The sequence below is a fragment of the Aspergillus ambiguus genome (genome assembly GCF_047715705.1).
Source record: "Aspergillus ambiguus strain CBS 117.58 unplaced genomic scaffold BDV59scaffold_34, whole genome shotgun sequence".
Classification (NCBI taxonomy): Eukaryota; Fungi; Ascomycota; class Eurotiomycetes; order Eurotiales; family Aspergillaceae; genus Aspergillus; species Aspergillus ambiguus.
In genome coordinates, this window is record NW_027395547.1 from 19,057 (window position 1) to 39,441 (window position 20,385).

Below are 20,385 nucleotides of genomic sequence, written 5' to 3' on the forward strand. Positions count from 1 at the left end.
CATGAACAAATCAATTTCCCTCTAGCATCAATACCAGTCATTATATACATTCATCGTCCAGTCACCACATTACGCCTTCAGCAACAGCTTGCCAGTGCTCTTTCTGCCCTCCAGATCGGTGTGGGCCTGAGCGACCTGCTCCAGGGGATAGATCTGGTGAATCTTGACCTTGAGCTGGCCCGACTTGAGGAGGGTGAACAGCTCGTTGACGTAGAACTCGAACTCCTCGCGGGTTTCGATGTATCCGAAGAGGGTCGGACGCGCGACCTTGACGCACTTGGGCGAGAGTTTGCTACTCCAGTTAGCCACAGTCCAGTTACAGAAGAAGGTAGATCAACTCACTTGAGCGGAAGGGGCGGCACGGGGCCACTGGCGTTACCAAACCAGACAATGGTACCCTTTCTCTTGACCGCTTCCAAGCTACCCTCCCAGGTGTCCTTGCCGACCGAGTCATAGACAACATCGACCCCGCGACCGCCGGTGATCTCCTTCACCTTGGAGACCCAGTCCTTGCCCTCCTCGCTGCGGTAGTCGATGACGTGGTCGGCCCCGAGGCTCTTGACCAGGGCGACCTTCTCCGGGCCACCGGCGGTACCGATCACCTTGGCGCCGAGGGTCTTGAGGATCTGGGTCATGAGGAAGCCGGCGCCGCCAGCCGCGGCGTGGAGGAGGACCCAGTCGCCCTTCTGCACGGGGTAGGTCTCCTTGGCGAGGGTGAGGACGGTCAAGCCGCTGAGGAAGGAGGCCATGGCGTCCTCGTCCGAGACGCCGTCGGGAATCTTGACGGTCTTCGCGGCCGGGACGGCCGTGTACTGGGCATATCCACTGGTGCTCAGCCAGGCGACGCGGTCACCGACCTGGAAGTTGTGCGGGTTGGGGCCGGGGCCCAGGGCGACGACGGTGCCGGCAGCTTCGCGGCCCAGGATCTCGGGCTTCGCGGAGGGGTAGAGGCCCGTGCGGAAGTAGGTGTCGATGTAGTTGATGCCGCAGATGTTGTTCTTGACGAGCAATTGGCCCTCCTTGGGGGTGGGGACGGGGTGGCTCGTCTTGACCTCGAGGACCTCGGGGCCGCCGAGCTTCTCGACGACGACAGCCTTCATGGAAGTAGGGACGGACATGGCGCGCGATTGATGCGAGTAAGGGCTGATAGGGATGGAGGGGCGGATTTGCGAGCGAACAGCCGAGAGACGAGCGAGGGTGATGGAGGGAGTTGTGGTGGTGGTAGTGGTGGGGGAGGAAAAGATGCGGAGGGAGGGGCAGTGGAACAGACGGGAGGGAGGCATGCGACACGGTTTATATACTGTAGGTCGATGCCGGCGGGTACGCGTGGAGGAGAAGAAGGGGAAGAAGGAGAGCAGTGGGATATGTTCTCTTCCCTTCGGATTTGTCATCGACTGACGATGTTTGCGCTCATCGTCGTTTCTTCCTCCGTCTTCCCCGCATATCCGCAGCAGCTCTCGACGGAGGTATACAGCCACCGGCCAGACGGTCTCCGGGTATAATCCGAGTCCGTCTGATCGGTCATGGTCCTTCTCTTCCTTCGTTTTACTAATTAATTTGATCCTTCAGCTGAACATGAAGTATCTCCGTCGGGATGACGCCATCGGATCTTCTTCCGAGTCCGTCGGAGGTCGCTTTATCTCCGACGGATTCCCCGAGCTATACTGCTGCTGTAGTCTGACGGGATATTGATATAGAGCGATCAGTAGATGTAAATAGATAAGGGTCAGTTATAGCGTTATTTACCGACTAGTTATATCAAATGTAGTCAGTCTCGTCCTCTGTCTTGATCGTTCACCACAGTCTTATCGGGGGAACTGACTTGGAGACTGTAGTATGGTGATTGATCCCGGTGAAGTAGGTAGACTCAGATCATGAACTCTTATAGATCCATAATGAATCAGTTCGACTCCATTGGCATTCAATACACTCAGTCACTCTAAACAAACGTATCCTCCATGGCTCTCTGAGGCGATTGCATGCAAACACAACCCTCTGCTGCACCTTCTCTTCTGCTGCTTGCCTTCTGTTTCCTTCTCTCACCATCTTACCTGCTTCACCATCCCACAGGCCTCTCCTCATCAGCCAAAATGGAGAAGGAGGATGAGAATCAGGATGATCAGGCCTCTATTCCCGCCCCCGTCGAGTCGATCGACCTCCCCAAGAAGCCCAAGAGAAAGAAGAAGCCCAAGAGCAAGAGAGGCAGAGTATGTTCATCTCTAGGACCCAATATAACACACCTGACCTTGGACAGGGAAAACCCACCGGCTTTGAGGATTACTATGTCGACACGCCCATGACTCCGGATGAATACCACGAAGAGCTCTCCTTGTACGATCCCGAACGTCCCATCATCCAGTAAGTGTCCACGCCTGCCACGAACACCATGCGCTCCACTCACCTCAATAGTCGCCTCGAAGATGCCATCCTGCGGTATCAGCAGAGGCGCCGCATCGAAAGCGACCGGTTGGCAATCTTCCACAGATACCTCGCCTACGGTGGTGTCGACATCAGCCCCAGAATGTTCACCGGCGTGGACCAACGCGACCTTAAGGACATGGATAGTGAACAGATTCGGTTCGCGAGGTCCCAAGCGAGCATCAGGACCGACTACTCCAAGCTCCCCATCGACTTCGACCTTGTCGTCCGAGGCTTTCTGACCTCCTACTTTCCCTACTATTTCAGCTCGGACAGCCAGGGATTGATCCAGCTCGCCACGGTCACCATTCGCAACTTCCTCTCCTACCTCCTCTATCACGATGTGGTTCCCGAGTACAGGGACAATATTGACGAGGCCAGAAGATCCTGCAACATCGCCTCAAAGGAGCTGTGGAAGAACCAACAGTTCACAGCCCAAGGTCCTGGGGACTTCAACATGGCTTGCTCCACCTTGTTTGGGGGCTTCCTGCATGAAATGGACGCCAACGGCGGTGAATGGGAGCACAAGAGAGACCCCCACAACTGGATGACCCAGGTGGTGGCTCTTAAGGTCGTCAAGTTCGCCTTGGCCGGCGTGGGAACCGACGCGGAGGGCCTTCGGTTTTTACAGCTAGCGGAGCAATGCAGCCTCCGCGCCAGGTGCCTGGAGGACATCCACGGCTTCGAGGTCACCGCGGTCTCTCCTCCCAACGCAGCGGTCTGTGCCTTCTATCACGAGCATGCTCCGGATCTATATCCCGTCGGAAGACTGTACGGCAAGGGATACTACGATCCGGGAAAGCCAGGTTATGACTTGACTCCCGATGAGCGTCGGCGGGCAGACGAAGACAGCTCGATGCTCGAATTTGAGTTCTTCGTGGAGGCTAGTCTTCTCGAGCATTGCTACCCGGGGATGAAGGTGATCACTCCAGTGTGGGAGCTGAACGCAGGGTTCCATTTCTTCGAGGACATCCAGACAGCCTACTCCTCCATCTACACGAATCTTGCGAACGATCTCCTGTTGGGATGGACGAAGCCAAAGGAGGTGGGGGGAGGAGAGGAGAGGGAGAAAGAGGAAGAGGACGGTGTTCTTTTGTAATTGTGCCGTGCGGGGACCGATAATTCGGGTCGGCGAGTCCCTATCATTTTCTCTCCTGACAAAACCCGCCGACATCACCTCATACTCCCTTCGTCTCTTCTTTTCTTGCATCATTCTTGTTCTGTTGCTTGCACTTCTTCTTCGCTGCCTTTCCTTTCCTGTACTTCTCCTGCATGCTAGCGACGTGTCCCTCTTCGCTGCACTCTCCTTCGCTCAGTGACTCATGGAATGCGACTCTAGTTGTCGCCAGTCTCTTGGCCCGTGTATGACCCTCTAGTACCGTCCCGATACAAAATGCCCTCCTCCTCGAGGTCCGACAGTGTCAAGACTCCCAAGTTAGACAGCGATAGCTTTGTGGCTTTCGACCATGCCGCCGCTGGACAGTACGCTCCCCGTTATCTTCGCCCGCTCCCCAACCCAGGCCAAATACTAATTTCTGCCTCAGCGACGGCGTACGCTGCACGCTCTCCGGCTCCTTCATCGCAAAGCCCTGCACTCCCCAGGAAGTCAGCTTCTACGAATCCAGCGCCCTACACCCGGCCTTCCGCGCCTTTATGCCCACCTACATCGGCACCTTGACCTCCGCCGACCAGCAACAACCGCTCGCCGTCGCGGCCTCCCAGCAGCCCGGCGCCATTGTCCTCGCCCCATCCGACTCTTCCTCCACCTCCGACACCCCCGCCCCAGCCGCCACGCCGCAGCCGCCGTCGCAGACCCCCGCCGCAGCCGAATTTGCCTCTGCCTCCACCGCTACACAAGATACCCCCTGGGTGCCGTCGGGCGGGAAAAAGCTCGAGACGGGCCTGTCGATTGTGCTAGAGAACGTGGCGTCGGGGTTCAAGCGGCCAAATGTGCTGGACGTGAAGCTCGGCGCGCGGCTGTGGGCGGACGACGCGCCGCTGTCGAAACGCGCAAAGCTCGACGCCGTCTCGACGGAGACCACCAGCTCATCGCTGGGCTTCCGCATCGCGGGCATGAAGGTCTGGACGGGCGTAGACGGCGAGACCGACGAGGGAGCCAAGACCGACCCGTACGCGACGAAATACGAGGCCGGTGAGGGCGCCCGCGGCGAGGTCATCGAGAAGGACGGCTATCGCCGCTACGACAAGTGGTATGGGCGGTCCTTCCAGGCGGAGAACGTCCGCGAGGGATTCGAGACGTTCCTGGCCGGCGCGAAGGCCGGGTCGGCGGATCGCTCGAAGATGGTGGCCCATCGGTTGGCTGACGCTTTGCGTAAGGTGCAACATGTGTTGGAGGCCGAGGAAAGTCGCATGTACTCGTCAAGTGTCTTGATCGTGTATGAAGGTGATCCGGAGGCCATGGAGCATGCGCTCGAGGAGGAAAAGAAGGCCGCGGAGAACCCGCCCGAAGAAGGCGGAGATGACGACGACGAGGAGGAAGACTTTGACCTGCAGCTCCAGCCAGATGGATCTTTCCAGGTGGTTGACCTCCCAATTGGACAGGATGGGGCACCACAGCAGGCGATCAATATCAGCATCGACCCGGGTACCGCGCAGCTTGCCGACTTGGAGGACGAAGAGGAGGAAGATCCACCCAAGGTGCATGATCTGCGGCTGATTGATTTCGCCCACGCCGACTGGACTCCCGGCCAAGGACCAGATGAGAACGTGCTCAAGGGCGTGCGCAGCCTGGTGAAGCTGTTCGACGAGCTTGCGGCCGAATGATTGTATCGTTATCTTGTACTAGCATTTGCATCTCATGGCCGCGGGCGGCTGGACATGGCGACGATGCGTCGCTTGCTGTTACGACAAGTGCATGGAAGGACACTCTGGCTATGCATTATTAGCGAATAGTTAGAAAGAGTACACTTCTATATCAGTCCATCATTGGCCACCTATCTTATTGGATGTACGTATGGAGCAAACGCCGAGGCTATAGACCCTGACCTAGGTACAGGTGAATGTTGGCCTCCTTACTTTGCGCAGGGGCGGTCTTCTGATTCGGTTCATAGATGTGCGACGATAGAGAAGCGGTCTGTACATAGACCATCAGGATTTAACGGCAGAAGAAGGCCTGCTGTTCCTGCACTATCGTCTATAAGAGGGCCGTCTTTCCAGGTCAACCTAGTCCAACTATCATTCTCCTCTATCCTCCTTCATTGTCCTTTACGTACTATTCTCGTCTACCGCACTTTCAAGCTCTCCTACCTTTGAATCAAATATGAAGATCTCCTGGATATTTTTGGTAGCCCTCTTCGGCCTTACGATGGCCGACCGGGCGAATGACTGTTTTGATCGTTGTGAGCAGGAAGATTATGACTGTCTTGATGAATGTCTGGGGGAATAATGTGGCTATTGGGAGGATATCCATATGGCGATGCTAGTTGACCTGCTTCGATACAGGTTTTCCCCAAGTCCCTACTCCCTACCTAGAGTCTTGGTTTTCCCTGTATATCCATGCAAATGCAGAAGCATCCATTCGTGCTGTAACCTGGAGCCTGTCGTAGAACATGTATAGATAGCTATCTCAAAGTCTAGCCAAAATATTGGGGTTCTGTCTACATAACATTCCCCATAAATGATCAGGTAATGACAAGGTATACCTCGAACTCAAGGCCAACATAAGAGCACAACTATACCGCTGACTAAGCCGACCACCACCCGACATTTTATTCTCAATTCCACTTCCGCATCGCATCGCATCGCAACTCCCACCGAACAATACCCAAAATGCTTCCCACCCGCGCCCTGCTGGGGCGGTCCGTATGGAAAGGTGAGGAATACTCTACTCGAGCAAAGGCCAGCTTCGTGTCATGCTAACTAACACCTTCCGTGGACAGGCCCGAACATTGTCCCGTATGTGCCGTCCTAATCCCATTGCACGCCAAACCAAGTCCCTAGACGAGACATCTATCCTACCATGCACCAGTGCAGCTGACTCTCCTGTCTTCCAAGTCTCCCTCTCCCCCGCAAACTCCCTCCTCCGCCAAATACCCCCCCGATCAAGACGCAGAAGCGCAGCGCAACCATCCTCCCCAACTTCGTCGGACTGCGGTTCTCCATCCACAACGGGAAGAACTACCAGGATGTGCTGATCACGGAGGAGATGGTTGGCCGGAAACTCGGTGAATTTGTTGCGTACGTGGCCCTGAGTCGGGCAGTGTTGGGGGCAGCACTCGCTAACGGATTCTCGCCAGGGCTCGCAAGAGATTCACATACAAGCAGTCGAAGAACAAATGATCGCTTCTGCAATTGGTTACTTGGGAGTTTATTTCCGATATGCATCTGGGGAGGCGGCAGCGAATATCCGGCCCAGTTGCAGTTATCTCTCTCGGCGTTGTTTCTTGTACATCTATCTACCGCATGTGTAAAATTAGCTATCTGGAGTCCATGGATGTCAATATCATTCCATCATTCACACGATCTCTTTATGGGACTAACCACCGAGAAACGACAAAAAGGATAGAAAAAAAAAAACCGAAAAAACAAGCCCTATCCAACCCCCTAACGCCCGCACAATCCGTACGTAGTAATTTTGAAACCCCAATGCAGGATATCGTTCGTGCTCACCCCAGTATGTACGCCATGAATCCTCCCAATGGATAGTCCCCTTTCCGTTGCCACTCCCACTCCATCTCACCGGTAGAACTCGCCGCGCTTCACGCTCACCCCATACTCCGACACCGCCATGCCCAGATCCTCCATGGTGAGCACCGTGCGGCCCTGTCCCGAGCCGCCCGATCCACCACCCCCAAACCCCGGTCGCTGGATCCCAAGATGCGTGTTCGCCTTGCCCTTCCCGGCATCGCCGGACGCACCGCCCGCGGCGCCGGCCCCCGCGCCCGCCGCCCCGCCGGGCATGTTGAGCCCCGACGCGGCGTTGAGACTGCCCATGGGGTTGCTGGCGGAGGAGCTGTTGGAGGCGCGGATGCGCGCGTACTGGTACGAGTCGGCCGCGATGTCGGCGATGAACTTCTGTGTCGCGAGCGCGAGGAGTCGCGCGAGGTGTGGGGGCGTCTGGTTCGGCCCATTGCCTGGCGGGGGGAGCCCAGCCAGCGTGAGGTAGTGGGCTGTTACGGCGTCGGGGATCTAGACGGGTTAGTCTTGTGGATGCCGAGGGTGAGGGTGAGGGTGAGGATGAGGCGAGGGTGACATACGATCGGCGCATAGTCGTCCATCTTGCCGAGGAACTCGCGCAGGCTGGTCTCCTTCTTAGAGGGCGCCGCGGCGGCCGCCAGGACGTCGACGGAGGTCGCGACCGGGTTTCCGGAGGCGAGGTCGTCGCCGTCCGGGTTGTTGGGCTTGGCCATGTTGGGGTTGCTGCTGTCGCCGTTCATGTCGATGTCTAGCTCGATGGAGGCGTCCAGCGTCGCGGTGTCGGCCGTGTCTGGTTCTTGTTTGAGGGTCACCGGCGCGTCAGCTGCAGGTGGTTGGTCGTTTGTCGCCGGGGCTGGGGGCTCCTGGGAGCCGGGCTGCGATGCAGGCTGTGACGAGGGGGGTGGCACAGGAGGTTGTGATGACGACGAATCGGCCATGGTGAATGCGGGCGACGTAGGAATCAAGAATTAATAAGAATCGATTGGATAGTCGGGCTGTTCGCAGTAAGTTGAACGCCCGAAATTCCCCTATTGGACGATGCGGCGAGCGAGACGAGGTTCTATATTGCTCTTTTGCAGCTTTCTTGGGCGTTTGTCGTCGGCGACGAAGGCGGAGTTTCCCCTTCGGGCCGATGATTCAGCAGCGCTACCTCTGCGTAGTTAACTATCTATCACTAGTTATTACTTATCTATACGTAGGTATAGATCGAGTGACTACTCCGTACATACTATTTGTACAATTTACCCTGCGTCAATTTTGATTAATTATTGATACAAACTTGTTGACAGGACACCAAATTACTGAGTCAAAGGACCAACTGGAATAATGACACTATACATTCTGGCACAGACAGCACTACTGTCCCATGTGCATGCCCGGATCCTGATGGTGCTGGTGCGGGTGTTGATGTTGCTGTTGATGCGGATGTTGGCCGAATTGGTCTCCATGCACCTCCTGCCCCAGCGTCTGCATCAAGTTCTGCTCCGCCGTCTGGTCAAAGGCCGCTTGGCTAGCTGGGTCAGGTGGCAGGCTAGGCGACGCGGACATTGTCTCGTGCCCCATTGCGACTGGTTGAGGATGCGCCCCTGCCAGTGCCATCATACCCTTGATTCCTTCCACGTGGGCCTTGTCCTCCTCACCCTGCTTCTTCTGGCGTTCGCGTGCTTCGCGCTTGGCCGCCTGGGCCGGTGCTCTGGTCTTCAGCTCTCCGGTAACGAACTTGAGGTAGTAGGGAACTTCAATCCCGCTCTTGAGGAAGAAGAGTTTCAGGTTACGCGCCTTGTCCTTCAGCTGCACCTGGTTCCGGTCTTTCAGCGCCTCGCTGATGGTGCCGCCGGGCCCGAACATGGCAAGAATCTGGCTCCAATGAGGGCCCTTCACCCGGTCCAATCCCGCCATCAGAGCATTCTCCTCCTCCGTCGTCCACGGGCGACGCTGGCTAGGCAGGCCGGACTTGCGACTGCTGGGAGACGACTTCGCCGATGCGGCCATACGAGCGCGTTCGTAGAGCACTTGAGTCGGCTGCGATTGGGAGTAGTGTGGTATGCCTGGCATGTAACCGTGATTTGCGGCAGCAGAGTTGGGCCGCCCAGGTATAGACACGGGCGGGGAATGGCTGTATTGCTGGAAGTTTGTTTGCATGGTGTTTTGTTGGAAGGTGAGCGGCGTAGGCTGAGGTTGATATCCGGCAGGGGGAGTGGGACTGGGTTGGTACGGTTGCTGCGGGTGGCTCTGCTGGGGTGGAAGCTGACTAGGGGGTTGAGCGGGAGAGTATCCATGAAGCACTTGGCCTTGCGGAAGTCCATGCGGTGGCATCTGCTGTGATTGTGGCTGATGCTGTTGCATTGGCTGTTGGTGCTGCGGTTGCGCTTGCGTGGGCTGGGTCTGTTGTGGTTGATGTTGCTGCTGCTGCTGCTGCTGAGATTGCTGTTGCTGCTGTTGCTGAGATTGCTGTTGCTGCTGTTGCTGCGAACGTCTCAAGCCATGACCCTGCAGTGCGATCTGGGCGGCACGAGCTGCGCGTGCGACGAGGTCACCATGCATGTTTCTATCAACAGGAACCTCAGGTGCCTGCGATGTAACCGGAAACTGCCCTTGAAGCGGAGCACTCGGGGTCTCCTGGGCCTCTCCACTAGATGAGGATGGCTGACGGCCTTTGGTCACGATTTTCTTCGTCTACTGCAATGTTAGCACTCGTCCAGCCGACTTGAAGCTACACAGGGCATCGAACCTGTTGATTATTGATCATGTCAAAGTTCTTGGTGATATACGAGCTCAGATCCCGGAGGAAGTCTTCCCAGTGGTATTTATCCGGCAACGCCTTCATCGCCTCTTCGTTGTTGATGTCGCCCAGGAGGATATCACGACGTGATCCAGCACGTTTCACGAAATCGCTCTCACTCGGAGCCAGCTGGCGGGTTCCCGGTCGGCGGTCGAGTAGTTGTTGCTCCAGGTCGTCTGGGAATAAGTCGTAGAGCAGTTCGGTCCGCGAACGTTCGGTGTTGTTCATGGAGGCAATAAATGCTTGGGTCTTGAGCTCCAGGAATAGGGCGCCTTGAACCTTGAGAAGTCGCCCACCCTCTGGAACAAAGACGTCAAGGAAATTGTCATTCAGCTCGGAAAATCCAATTTCTTGAGTTCCGAAAATACTGGACACGAACGAGGCGAGGTTGGCCTTGCGGATGATGTCGATCTGGGCGGGTTCTGTGAGATCGAGCTCAGTCGCGGAAAGGAAAGACTTCTTGGTCGAGTACACTCTCCTCGTATGGTCGAAGAGGGAGCGCATGGTGGCGTACGCCTGCCCATTTTCTGAGTCCGGCTCGGATACGAAGGAGGTAATATCCTGATACGTCGATTTGGCAAGTAACGATAGGATTTGTGTCGACTAGGGCGCATGTGAGAAGTGGGGTCTTTTTACAGCATGGTCGGAAATGAGTGTCTATAGAACTCACCAAATTGTCTAATATAGGTAGACTTTGGATCTTAAGGTGTGAATTGGCCTTCACGAAGACCATGCCCTTCGGAGCGGGTTGACTGGACGTGTCTGCGGTCTGTTGCTGGCCGATTGCACACTGTTCCTCAACCCTCTCGGCATGATTCATGATGCTTGAAATAACCGATGCCATCTCTGGGTCGATGTCCTGGTTTTCCTCGGTTGTCGTGGTGTTCTCGGCGGCCGTCTCGATCTGATTTTGCGGCTCATCCTGGCGTTCGACCGAGTCCATCACCCCCGATCCTAGCGCTGAGGCTAACTCTTCCTCAATCCGATCCCCGGGAGCTTGATCTCCGTGGGCTGGTTGCAGGGGAGGAGCTGGGGGGTCTTGCGGTTCGGAGTCGAGGCGGCGCTTCTTGGAGGGAGGAGAGACAGAACCCAGATTGTCCTCCTCGAGAGGATGGGACAATTTCGGCGAGACTACCATGCAGTCAGATCAGCAAATGCACCGTCTGTTATAGATCCAAGTGGACATTCAAGGGAAAAACATCGGCGCTGCCTTCCAGCGACGGGGATGACGACGAGGGATGGGAGGAAAAGATCCTGACACGAAACAACCAAGAGGAAAAAAACTCACCATTGCCTTCTTCCTTGGGTATGGGGGACGTAGGGAGTTGTAAAGGGGCCTGACCGTCGGCGGCCGGGCCAGCGTCTTGCGGGTTTACCATCAGGAGATAGATGACAACTTTCCTAGAGTAGAAATGAGGGCTTAGGGGTAGGGCGCAGGTGTAGGGCTTGCGATGAGATGTCGCGTTGAGGGAGTTTGTCCTGTTCAATTGCCGCGCACGCTAGTTCTACTTCCACGGTGTGACAGCGATCTATCCAATGAAAGTGAAGCATATGCGTGTCCATATGTCTTGGCACAGTGGAAATACCGGGTAGTTGCAGCCTTATATAAGCACAGGTGTCCATCATCTATTCCTCATTGGGGAAGGTGTATCCTCCGCTCATCCACCTCAAGTACGAGAATACGGAGCACTACCATGTCTTGAAGTCTTCAGCGTTGCTGTTTAGTATATACCCAACTGCTGCTCTGGCTACCTTCGTACAACAGGAGCTCCTTAATTCCTGTCTTTCCCTCTCTGCTACGGTGGCTGGATGTTACCTCAGTCTAGACGTCATAGACCAAGCTGCATCTATACAGCGTATCACCATACCTTCAATTGCAACAGATTGACGCGCTACACCATCAATACAGATGATATGCATTCATTCTCTAAGAATGTTACCACTACATGGTACATTCTATTCCCAGCAACAGGAACTGCCTCGTAACGCAGACCGAAACAGCTCACTCCTCAAGCCAGGACCGGGTTGTCTACTGCAAATAGCAAAATGAACATTCCAATCAGCGAGGATGTCTGTCAAGAGCTCTCCGGAATTAATGCTCCTCTTATACTTTATGCTACCAAGGTTGACAGCCATCCACGTCCCTTACTCGACCGCTTCAGCGGACAAGATGTGATCTACATGTCGTCACGTCGACCTCGAAAACCAAAATATGGCTCCCAACTCAACTCTTACTACTGACGTTTTCAGGACGATGCCCCTGGCTCCCTGAATATCTAGGTTTATCTTGCTTGCAACCCTAATGGCTAGTCTACCGTCCATTTCGCATTACTTATCTCATGCCCCTCTCCCATCTCTCCCTGCTCGTGCTCCTATCTCGTCGCTCTCCATCCTTATAGGGCGTTGAATAACATAGATCCATATTATCGCTAGCCACCAGGCCACGATGCTGGTCCCAAGTCACTTGTTTACTCTCGCAGCAGCCCTGCAAGCGAGTCTCACTATCGCACAAGACATGAGACTACAGGTTTGGGGCGTCTTTGCTTACACACTCCATGGAGAAACCATCCCCCCGACTGGTGCGCGGCCTGACGTGCTGAGCTCTTACGGAGCCAACCAGCTTTATGAAGCCGGGTCTGCCTTCAGAGATCGTTATGTGGCAGTAGACGACGGCCACAGCATGAGGATTGAGAGCCTGTCCCCATACGTGCTGGAACCAGAAGAGATAAGCATCCTCTCCAAGGAAGACGCCTCGACGGTTGCATCTGCCCAGGCATTCATGCAGGGGCTTTATCCTCCGCTGAATGATACAATGGGTGCAGTTTATTATGATCCGTCCTTTGAGCTTGCAAATGGGTCGCTGGCCATGGGTCCCCTGAATGGATATCAGTATCCCCATATTCGCACGTATGGGCCGTCAGACTATCAGTCCACCGTGGTCGATGGCCAGGACTCATGCCTCATGCACACAGTTGCGGAGGATGAATACAAGTCTAGCCACGACTTTGAGCAAATGAAGGAGACGACCGAGGCATTTTATCAGAGTATATACGACCAGGTACTGTCCGGTATCCTGGATCGCTCGCAAGCGACTTATGCAAACGCCTACTATATATCTGAGTTTTTGGATTATCAGTCGATCCATAACGACTCGTTGCTACACCATTTGAACCAGGAGGATATCGACATGGCACGATATATTGCCGATCATTATATGTTTGCTACCAATGGTGATACTTCTCCTGATGGTGTTGGGAGCTCTGCAGTTCGCACTGTCGCCGGTAAAACCCTGGCTGGTAGCATCCTGCAGTCCTTCCAGTTGAACAACGGTTCTCGCGGGGTTAACGGGAAAATGACGTTGATGTTTGGCGGCTACGAACCCATGGTGGCCCTGACCTCCCTCATGGGGCTGGCGTCGCCCGAACATGCGAGCTTCTACTCCCGTCCTGCCCATGGCGCATCTATCGTCCTGGAGCTCTTCAGCCTTGAGACGGATGAATATCCGACCTATCCCGATCCATCCCAGTTGTACGTCCGATTCGCCCTGCGGAACGGAACTGAATCTCCCCAGTTCCAGACCTATCCTCTCTTTGGCCTGGGCCCCAGTAATATTGCAATGCCGTACAACGAATTTGAGTCGGAGATGAGAAAGTTCGCCCTGAATTCGACCGAGGAGTGGTGTCTTCTGTGCAACACGGACGTGGCCTTCTGTTCGGCATATGCGAGCAATCCCCCCCAGGATCACAAAAACAAGAATGCAGGACACAAAGGAATGGCTCCCGGAGTTGCCGGTGTTATTGGAGCCGTGGTTACGCTCGTTACTGTCGGCTTGGTTGCGGTGGTAGGCTTTGCGTTGTGCGGTCTGCGGATGGGGAGGATTCGCAAGCGGAGTCTCGGGGGTTATAAGGGAGACCGCAAGATGGCCAGCGACACCGACGTGGCCTTCCGGAATCCCTCATGGGGGGATGCGAAGGAAGCCGAGACCCACGACGGACAGATGGCGCATGGGCATGAGCGTCACGGAAGCTGGGAGATGAGAGCCGGCGGTGCTACGCTCACGACGCCCACCTGGGAGGAGAACGTCCGGTCTCCTTTAGATGATGATGTAGAGGACTGGCGGGTGCATACCATCCAGCAACCGGTGCAGGCTCGCGAGCATATCTGAACGAATAATGAGAGACGCGATGTTCATGGTGAATGTGTACCTAAAAGGACCTCCATCTGCAGGATTTACCGAAAAGGTGTTTGGCTTGATTCTATACCTACCTTGTGCCCTCTTTGTACTTGCCATTTACAGCCGCGTATACGGGATGGACAGCTCCTGCCGTGCAGAAGGAGAGAGCTTGGGACTTCCTCGGCGATGCCTCGAGTCACTCCAACCGTCAACACATCGTTTGCCTCCCTTCTGCTCCTACAACACATCCTCATCTCCTCCTCCATCAACACCCCGTCGTCTCCGGTTCCGGCGCCGGTTTCGGCTTTCCACCATGGCCAAGTATGATATCGAATCCCTTCTGGCCTTGCGCCAACACGCCCACGTGGATCTCTCCCGATTTAGCGATCAGGCGCTAAGTAGTAGGTCCTCACTGTGTTCTATTGATATATGCCTCCCTGTGTTGGTACGGTCAACTGACTCATCTATGCCTAGACAACCTGCTCCGTCAACACAGATCTAGGAAGGGCATTTTGACCGAACAGCAACTCAACCGCAGAAGAGCTTCCTCTATCTCTCATCCGAGCGAAATTACAGGTTCCAGTAATTTCAGGTCGTTGCGTCCGCCAAATGACCCTCCCCAATCTACCATCGCGCAATCTGACTCGGGGTTTGCTCGATTTCTGAAAGAGCACACGTCTCCTACCCGTCAGCGTGTCACGGCTGGCGGCCGAATCGTTCCTATGGAGCCACAGACTCCAGTGCCAACGTTCAGGTTGCCGCATCGCAGGCACAACAGCCGAGATCGTGACGACTTGAGAGTGTTGGCTCATAATCTTGAAAGCAGAGAAACCCAAACCACCCAAGGCAGCTGCGAGTCTGTCGACCCGGTCTCCCTGCTGGCCAGGCCATTCCCGGATATTGCGAGACAACCCTTTATTTATGAGCCAGGAGACTATGCTGGTATCTCTGGGGCGTTCTCATCTGGCATAACCAACCAGGGGCCGTATATTCAACAGCCCGCGGTCGCTATGGCGCTGAATTCGAGCCAGCAACCGTTTCCTGTTGACGGCTCAATCTGGCCGTTGCCATCTGACTACTCGGCATACGGTCTTGGGACAGAAGGAACGACTTGGTTCCCGACGATGTATCCGCCCATGCCAGCTAAGGATCTCGGTATGTTTGGACAGACTCGCGGTCAGCAATCGACCTCTGTGTCCATGCAGTCCGAGGCCTCGGCTCCCGGGAGCATACCGGCTAGTTTAGGATCGAGCTCTAGACAGTTCTCATCCGGGTTTGACGCACAACCTTGTCTCGTACCTCAGTGGCCAGTTTATGCCGGCGGTCCCATGCCAGCTTTGAATCAGCCACCCGTTTTCCCAGCCTCGTATAAGGAGCCTCCTTACCAGAACCGTTTAGAGGACATGCGAAGACAATATGAAATGCTGTCCGCACAGTTAAATCGAATCGATAGACACATGGCTCTACATGCCTGGGAGATAGACGCAAATTCCAAACGACTGTTAGTCGAACAACGAAAAAGCCTCGTGAGGGAATTGGACGTTCTGCGACTCTACACCGAGGAGTTGGAGCAAAACCTCGGAGCAGCAAATTCTAATGTCGGCCACCAGATGGGTGCGGTACTAAGCACACCCACTCCAATGGGCAACCTGTATGCGGCAGGAAATTTGAGGAACAGCACACCCATGTTGATACCAGGGCGAATGTCGAATCCAATTTACGGAATATCACCCGTACCTACACCGTCCTCTCTCAACATGTTTCCTGAGTACATCCTGGGTGCTGACTCCACGGGTGTCCCATTTCCAGGCCAGGGGATAGACCAATCTACATACTCTGGAAGCGCTGCTGTTCAAGGAGCACCCATAGCAGATGAATGCAACAGGACACCTCGCCGAGGACAACACGCCGTTCCAGCAAACTGTCCGGCAGATGCGACGCCAACACGTGAAGGGGTGACAGAGGACGTGACCGCGAATGACGACGGATGGGCGACGCCGGTCAGATCCTCTCCACCGAATCTTCAAACGTTATACCACCGAATAGAAGAAGCCAACAAGCGAGGTGGTAAGATCGATGAGTTGCTCAAGGACCTGTGCATCGCTACCACCAAGCTTCTGCGCCAAAGGAACGAAGAACGCAATAACGTGTCTCAACCGACATCAAAACGAGGAACACGTCTCCCACCGAGCAAAACAGACCCTGTAGGAAGCGCAAGTGATAATACAGGGGACAAGTTAAATCTAATGAGGCCCGGAAGGAGACCTTGGGCGTCGGAATTTCACCCACAGGGGTACAGGAAGAATAAGGCAGAGGATGAAGGAAACATGTCGTCCTCATGCGTGTCCACGACCGATTCGTGGGGTACAATCCGAGAGGCCGAGTAAGTCTTGTGTATGCCGTCGATTCCAGTTGCTAACCGCAGCGTGTCAATAGCATACACTCGTCTGAAAGGGACTCCTCGAGGAGTGAAAGCAAGGGCACCGATACTTCTGGATCATGGGAGAAGTAGAATTCCGGTGCCAAAACTCCGCCACGGGCTAATCATGGATCTAACAGACCACGCGGGTTGAGTCGTCCTTCTGCCACGTCTAACGAGACGCAGATATTGGGACGTCCACCCACAGCTTGTCGTCATCGGGGATCGATCGATAATTCTGCCAGCAGGCCAAGTGGCTACTCCCCGCTATGCGAGCCATACAGGCCAGGTGCGAAGCCAAGCTACCCATCATTCTTACCGCAGCCCTTCAACAAAGGTCATGACCAACTGTCGCAGAAGACACCAGCCCTGGCGGTGTCCCAAAGAGTCAACGCACATGCCTGCTTGCCTCATTTTGATAGCACTACGGACAATATTCATCTGGATGCCAGGGCGACGGATAAGCCGAAGGGGAAAAGGTTGTGGTATCGACCTTAGGCACGACTGGGGGTGAGGCTGGACGACGGGAGGGGGAGGGACGGGTGTTGAGAGTCTTTTTATGATATCCGCTCCTTCAGAATTGGGGCCATGTTAGGTTTCTATTTTGTACTTTAGTTGACGCCCTTCTTCGACGACAATAATGGCTACTATGGATAACATGTGTAGGGGCGATGTCTCGTATGGATATTGGTGGAGAAATCGACCCTCGCCCCAATCGGCAGACCAACAATTCAGAGCCCTATTATTGAGATTGATTGGATTAATGCATGAATGCTACCCTTGCCGCCTCGATGTATGGTTCCCCCACTAGATTGGGGTCGCCACCCCGGACAGAGACTTTGACGGACTTGGATAGGGTCCACATGTGGCACTTGACAGGGAGACGGAGAGAGACAGAGACGGACGGACAGGCAGAAAGAAGAAAAATCAACCGGTGGAAACATTCCTGACTGTGGTGGTGGTCGTCGTCGTGGTGGTGGTGGCCGCGTTTGGCCCGGTGACTAAGCACGGATTGATAACCAACGTCGATTGATTGTATTGGCAACTCCACGTCTTCTCTCTCTCCTCTCTCTCTCTCGCTCTCGCTCTCGCTCTCTCTTCTCTATCTCTCTTTCTCCTCTATCACCTCTCGTCTCCATCTTCACTCCTCCATCCCCCGCTCAATCCCCATGGAGCCTCTCGTTTGATCCCTTCTCTTTCGTTTGATTCCCTCTCTTCCTTTCGTTTGCCCCCCCGAACCCCCTAACCTGGCCTCTTCTCTTCCGTCCCCCACCCTTTCGGCCCCCCTTCCGTGCAGCCCTGCATTTCCTCCTCCGATACCCGCTCGTTCTCTCTCCTCTCCGACATCCACTCCTCAATCGCCCGTGCCTTGACCCTCCTCCAACGACCCCCCTCGTGGATAAATTATCCGCCTCGTCGGGATGACCCAACTCTTCGCCTCCAGCCCGTCCTCCGTGACGAATGAGAAACGTGGGAATTTCCCCGGTCTCTCCAAGAAACATCCCAATGAATCCAGCCATTTTCCCACAAAGATCAAGAACTTCTTTCGCATCAACAGTTCCGGCAGCGGCAATTCCTCCTCTCATCCATCCTCGCAACATCCTCCCGCCGCGGAATCCAAGTCCACCTTCAGACAATCCCGATTCCTTCCCACTATCGGACGCAACCGATCCACCACCGTCGCCAGTGAAGGCAACCCCCTCGATGAGGGGGTCTCCCCCACTGCAACCGCGAACCCCTACTTCGTCCATCAAGGCCAACCGGCCTTGCAGCATCGCAACGATGGCTCTGTCCCCTCGTCGCCACCGGACACCCCCGAGCTCCAGGTCGACGGCGTTTCCGCAACCGAGCAGGCCACCACCGCCAACAAAGAAGAGTTAGCCCGGAAACTGCGTCGGGTTGCATCTGCGCCCAACGCCCAGGGCCTCTTTAATCGCGGTCAGTCCGACGACCGTCCGCAGACTGCCGACCTGGGCAAGGAGCCGCTAGTTGAACAGTCTAGCGCCTTGGCGTCCCAGGTCAGTCTGGCCAGCGAAAACGATGTCGCTACTCTCGCCGTCCCGAAACCCGGCCCCGATGGGAAATTGCCCAGTCCCGGCCAGATCCGCAGCTCGGTCTCCTTCCGGCGGACGTATAGCTCCAATTCGATCAAGATCCGCAATGTGGAGGTTGGCCCCGGCAGCTTTGATAAGATCAAACTGATCGGCAAGGGCGATGTGGGCAAGGTGTACCTAGTCCGCGAGAAGAAGTCCAGTCGGTTGTATGCAATGAAAGGTATGTTGGGACACATTGACCCCTGCGACATCCTTGCTGATCCCAATAGTCCTGAGTAAGAAGGAGATGATCAAGCGAAACAAGATCAAGAGAGCCCTCGCCGAACAGGAGATCCTCGCCACCAGCAATCACCCGTTCATCGTCACCCTCTACCATTCCTTCCAGTCCGAAGATTACCTCTACCTCTGCATGGAATACTGCAGCGGTGGGGAGTTCTTCCGTGCGCTCCAGACGCGTCCGGGCAAGTGTATCTCCGAGGATGCGGCCCGCTTCTATGCCGCCGAGGTCACGGCGGCTCTCGAGTATCTCCACCTGATGGGCTTTATCTACCGTGATCTCAAGCCCGAGAACATCCTCCTGCACCAGTCGGGTCACATCATGTTGTCGGACTTTGACCTTTCCAAACAATCTGGACCGGGCGGTGCCCCCACGATGATTCCGGGACGGAGCGGAAACTCCTCCACCTCGCTACCCACCATCGACACCAAATCTTGTATCGCTGATTTCCGAACCAACTCGTTTGTCGGCACGGAGGAGTACATCGCTCCCGAAGTCATCAAGGGCTGTGGGCACACCAGCGCGGTTGACTGGTGGACCCTGGGAATTCTGATCTACGAGATGCTCTACGGAACCACGCCTTTCAAGGGCAAGAATCGCAATGCGACATTCGGAAATATCCTTCGTGATGAGGTGCAGTTCCCGGAGCACGCGGGCGCTCAACAGATCTCCAAGTAAGTGCTTTTCCGTGGTCGATTATGGTGCAACAATTGCTGACAGTGCGATGTAGCATTTGCAAGTCTTTGATCCGAAAGTTGCTGATCAAGGACGAACTCAAGCGTCTTGGAGCGCGTGCCGGCGCCTCCGACGTCAAGACTCATCCCTTCTTCCGCCAAACGCAGTGGGCGCTCATCCGCCATATGAAGCCTCCCATGATTCCGCACCAAAGCCGTGGCACCGACACGCTCAATTTCCGCAACGTCAAAGAAAGCGCCAGCGTCGACATCGGCGGTACCAACGCCTCCAAGATGAAGGGCGTTCCGCTGAACTCCGGGCTTGCCACGCCAAATGGCGAACCCAACGATCCGTTCGAGGAATTCAACAGCGTTACCCTCCATCACGACGGAGATCCGTGATCGGTTGCTTCCGTGCGGATTCTGACGACGCGTGAGATCTTTTGTATCTTGAAGCTTTCTTTTTATGGCGTACGGTGCCTCGAGCTTTGACGGGTATTGGTTTTTCCAGCTACACGGAGCGACTGGTGATCTTTGCACATGTGGGTTCCCGCATATGGGACGCCACTTTTCGGTTTCTGCTTTATTTTCTTGAGTTTTGGAGCGGTATAAATTGTCTGTTTCTTCTCGTCCACGTCCTCGTTCGTGTCATCATCATTGCAGAGTACGGCGTTACGATTTCGGTTCTACAGCAGAGAGGTTTGCTTTCCGTGCCTGATTTCGGGCAACAAAATGGGTGCAGGTTGTTCGTTGTCTGTTCCTGGATATGGGCCCGGAGCCTTAGAACAATGACGAGATACGGCTTTGACTTGGGTAATTCTTTCGTGTAAACTTTTCGTGTAAATTGGACGTTGTAGATAGGTACGTGTGTACAATATGTTTCCATATGTCTCGGCTGAACCGCGGATACGTATGTCATGGGTGGTGGTGG

At 55.1% G+C, this 20,385-nt stretch overlaps 8 protein-coding genes across 8 annotated transcripts; 5 read left to right on the forward strand and 3 right to left on the reverse strand.

Annotated features, from left to right (window-relative positions):
* Positions 1–69: 69 nt before the first annotated feature.
* Positions 70–1,118, reverse strand: BDV59DRAFT_195111 (quinone oxidoreductase family protein; the record flags this gene model as incomplete). The annotated part of the gene is made up of 2 exons (XM_073692496.1): positions 70–292; positions 343–1,118. 2 exons carry the CDS (start codon positions 1,116–1,118, stop codon positions 70–72), a joined length of 999 nt encoding a protein of 332 aa, XP_073544927.1.
* An 861-nt stretch (positions 1,119–1,979) lies between these two features.
* BDV59DRAFT_195112 (uncharacterized protein) lies at positions 1,980–3,517 on the forward strand (the record flags this gene model as incomplete). Its single annotated transcript, XM_073692497.1, has 3 exons — positions 1,980–2,207; positions 2,255–2,358; positions 2,410–3,517. The coding sequence occupies 3 exons, from the start codon at positions 1,980–1,982 to the stop codon at positions 3,515–3,517; spliced, it is 1,440 nt and encodes a 479-aa protein (XP_073544928.1).
* Positions 3,518–3,569: 52 nt separating this feature from the next.
* Positions 3,570–5,464, forward strand: BDV59DRAFT_97670 (inositol polyphosphate multikinase). Its single transcript, XM_073697441.1, has 3 exons — positions 3,570–3,900; positions 3,963–5,386; positions 5,435–5,464. Exons 1-2 carry the CDS (start codon positions 3,812–3,814, stop codon positions 5,200–5,202), a joined length of 1,329 nt encoding a protein of 442 aa, XP_073544929.1. The 5' UTR covers positions 3,570–3,811; the 3' UTR covers positions 5,203–5,386; positions 5,435–5,464.
* A 717-nt stretch (positions 5,465–6,181) lies between these two features.
* On the forward strand, positions 6,182–6,899 carry BDV59DRAFT_184958 (S19 family ribosomal protein). Its single transcript, XM_073690763.1, has 4 exons — positions 6,182–6,250; positions 6,318–6,333; positions 6,433–6,615; positions 6,675–6,899. The coding sequence occupies exons 1-4, from the start codon at positions 6,208–6,210 to the stop codon at positions 6,715–6,717; spliced, it is 285 nt and encodes a 94-aa protein (XP_073544930.1). The 5' UTR covers positions 6,182–6,207; the 3' UTR covers positions 6,718–6,899.
* A 214-nt stretch (positions 6,900–7,113) lies between these two features.
* Positions 7,114–8,012, reverse strand: BDV59DRAFT_204563 (putative TFIID and and SAGA complex TAF10 subunit; the record flags this gene model as incomplete). The annotated part of the gene is made up of 2 exons (XM_073694488.1): positions 7,114–7,566; positions 7,635–8,012. The coding sequence occupies 2 exons, from the start codon at positions 8,010–8,012 to the stop codon at positions 7,114–7,116; spliced, it is 831 nt and encodes a 276-aa protein (XP_073544931.1).
* A 418-nt stretch (positions 8,013–8,430) lies between these two features.
* BDV59DRAFT_204564 (putative MYB DNA binding protein (Tbf1)) lies at positions 8,431–11,235 on the reverse strand (the record flags this gene model as incomplete). The annotated part of the gene is made up of 4 exons (XM_073694489.1): positions 8,431–9,750; positions 9,806–10,459; positions 10,527–10,987; positions 11,145–11,235. 4 exons carry the CDS (start codon positions 11,233–11,235, stop codon positions 8,431–8,433), a joined length of 2,526 nt encoding a protein of 841 aa, XP_073544932.1.
* Positions 11,236–12,302: 1,067 nt separating this feature from the next.
* Positions 12,303–14,085, forward strand: BDV59DRAFT_209817 (uncharacterized protein; the record flags this gene model as incomplete). Its single annotated transcript, XM_073695464.1, has 1 exon — positions 12,303–14,085. One exon carries the CDS (start codon positions 12,303–12,305, stop codon positions 14,019–14,021), a length of 1,719 nt encoding a protein of 572 aa, XP_073544933.1. The 3' UTR covers positions 14,022–14,085.
* A 3,118-nt stretch (positions 14,086–17,203) lies between these two features.
* On the forward strand, positions 17,204–20,268 carry BDV59DRAFT_184965 (putative serine/threonine protein kinase (Nrc-2)). The gene is made up of 3 exons (XM_073690764.1): positions 17,204–18,723; positions 18,773–19,454; positions 19,511–20,268. Exons 1-3 carry the CDS (start codon positions 17,871–17,873, stop codon positions 19,854–19,856), a joined length of 1,881 nt encoding a protein of 626 aa, XP_073544934.1. The 5' UTR covers positions 17,204–17,870; the 3' UTR covers positions 19,857–20,268.
* Positions 20,269–20,385: the final 117 nt, after the last annotated feature.

Coding starts and splice junctions, on each gene's coding strand:
- BDV59DRAFT_97670 (XM_073697441.1), top strand. CDS start 3,812: ATGCCCTCCTCCTCGAGGTCCGACAGTGTCAAGACTCCCAAGTTAGAC. Junction 3,901..3,962: donor GACCATGCCGCCGCTGGACA/GTACGCTCCCCG, acceptor TTTCTGCCTCAG/CGACGGCGTACGCTGCACGC.
- BDV59DRAFT_184958 (XM_073690763.1), top strand. CDS start 6,208: ATGCTTCCCACCCGCGCCCTGCTGGGGCGGTCCGTATGGAAAG. Junction 6,616..6,674: donor AAACTCGGTGAATTTGTTGC/GTACGTGGCCCT, acceptor GATTCTCGCCAG/GGCTCGCAAGAGATTCACAT.
- BDV59DRAFT_184965 (XM_073690764.1), top strand. CDS start 17,871: ATGACCCAACTCTTCGCCTCCAGCCCGTCCTCCGTGACGAATGAGAAA. Junction 18,724..18,772: donor TCGGTTGTATGCAATGAAAG/GTATGTTGGGAC, acceptor TGATCCCAATAG/TCCTGAGTAAGAAGGAGATG. Junction 19,455..19,510: donor GGCGCTCAACAGATCTCCAA/GTAAGTGCTTTT, acceptor AGTGCGATGTAG/CATTTGCAAGTCTTTGATCC.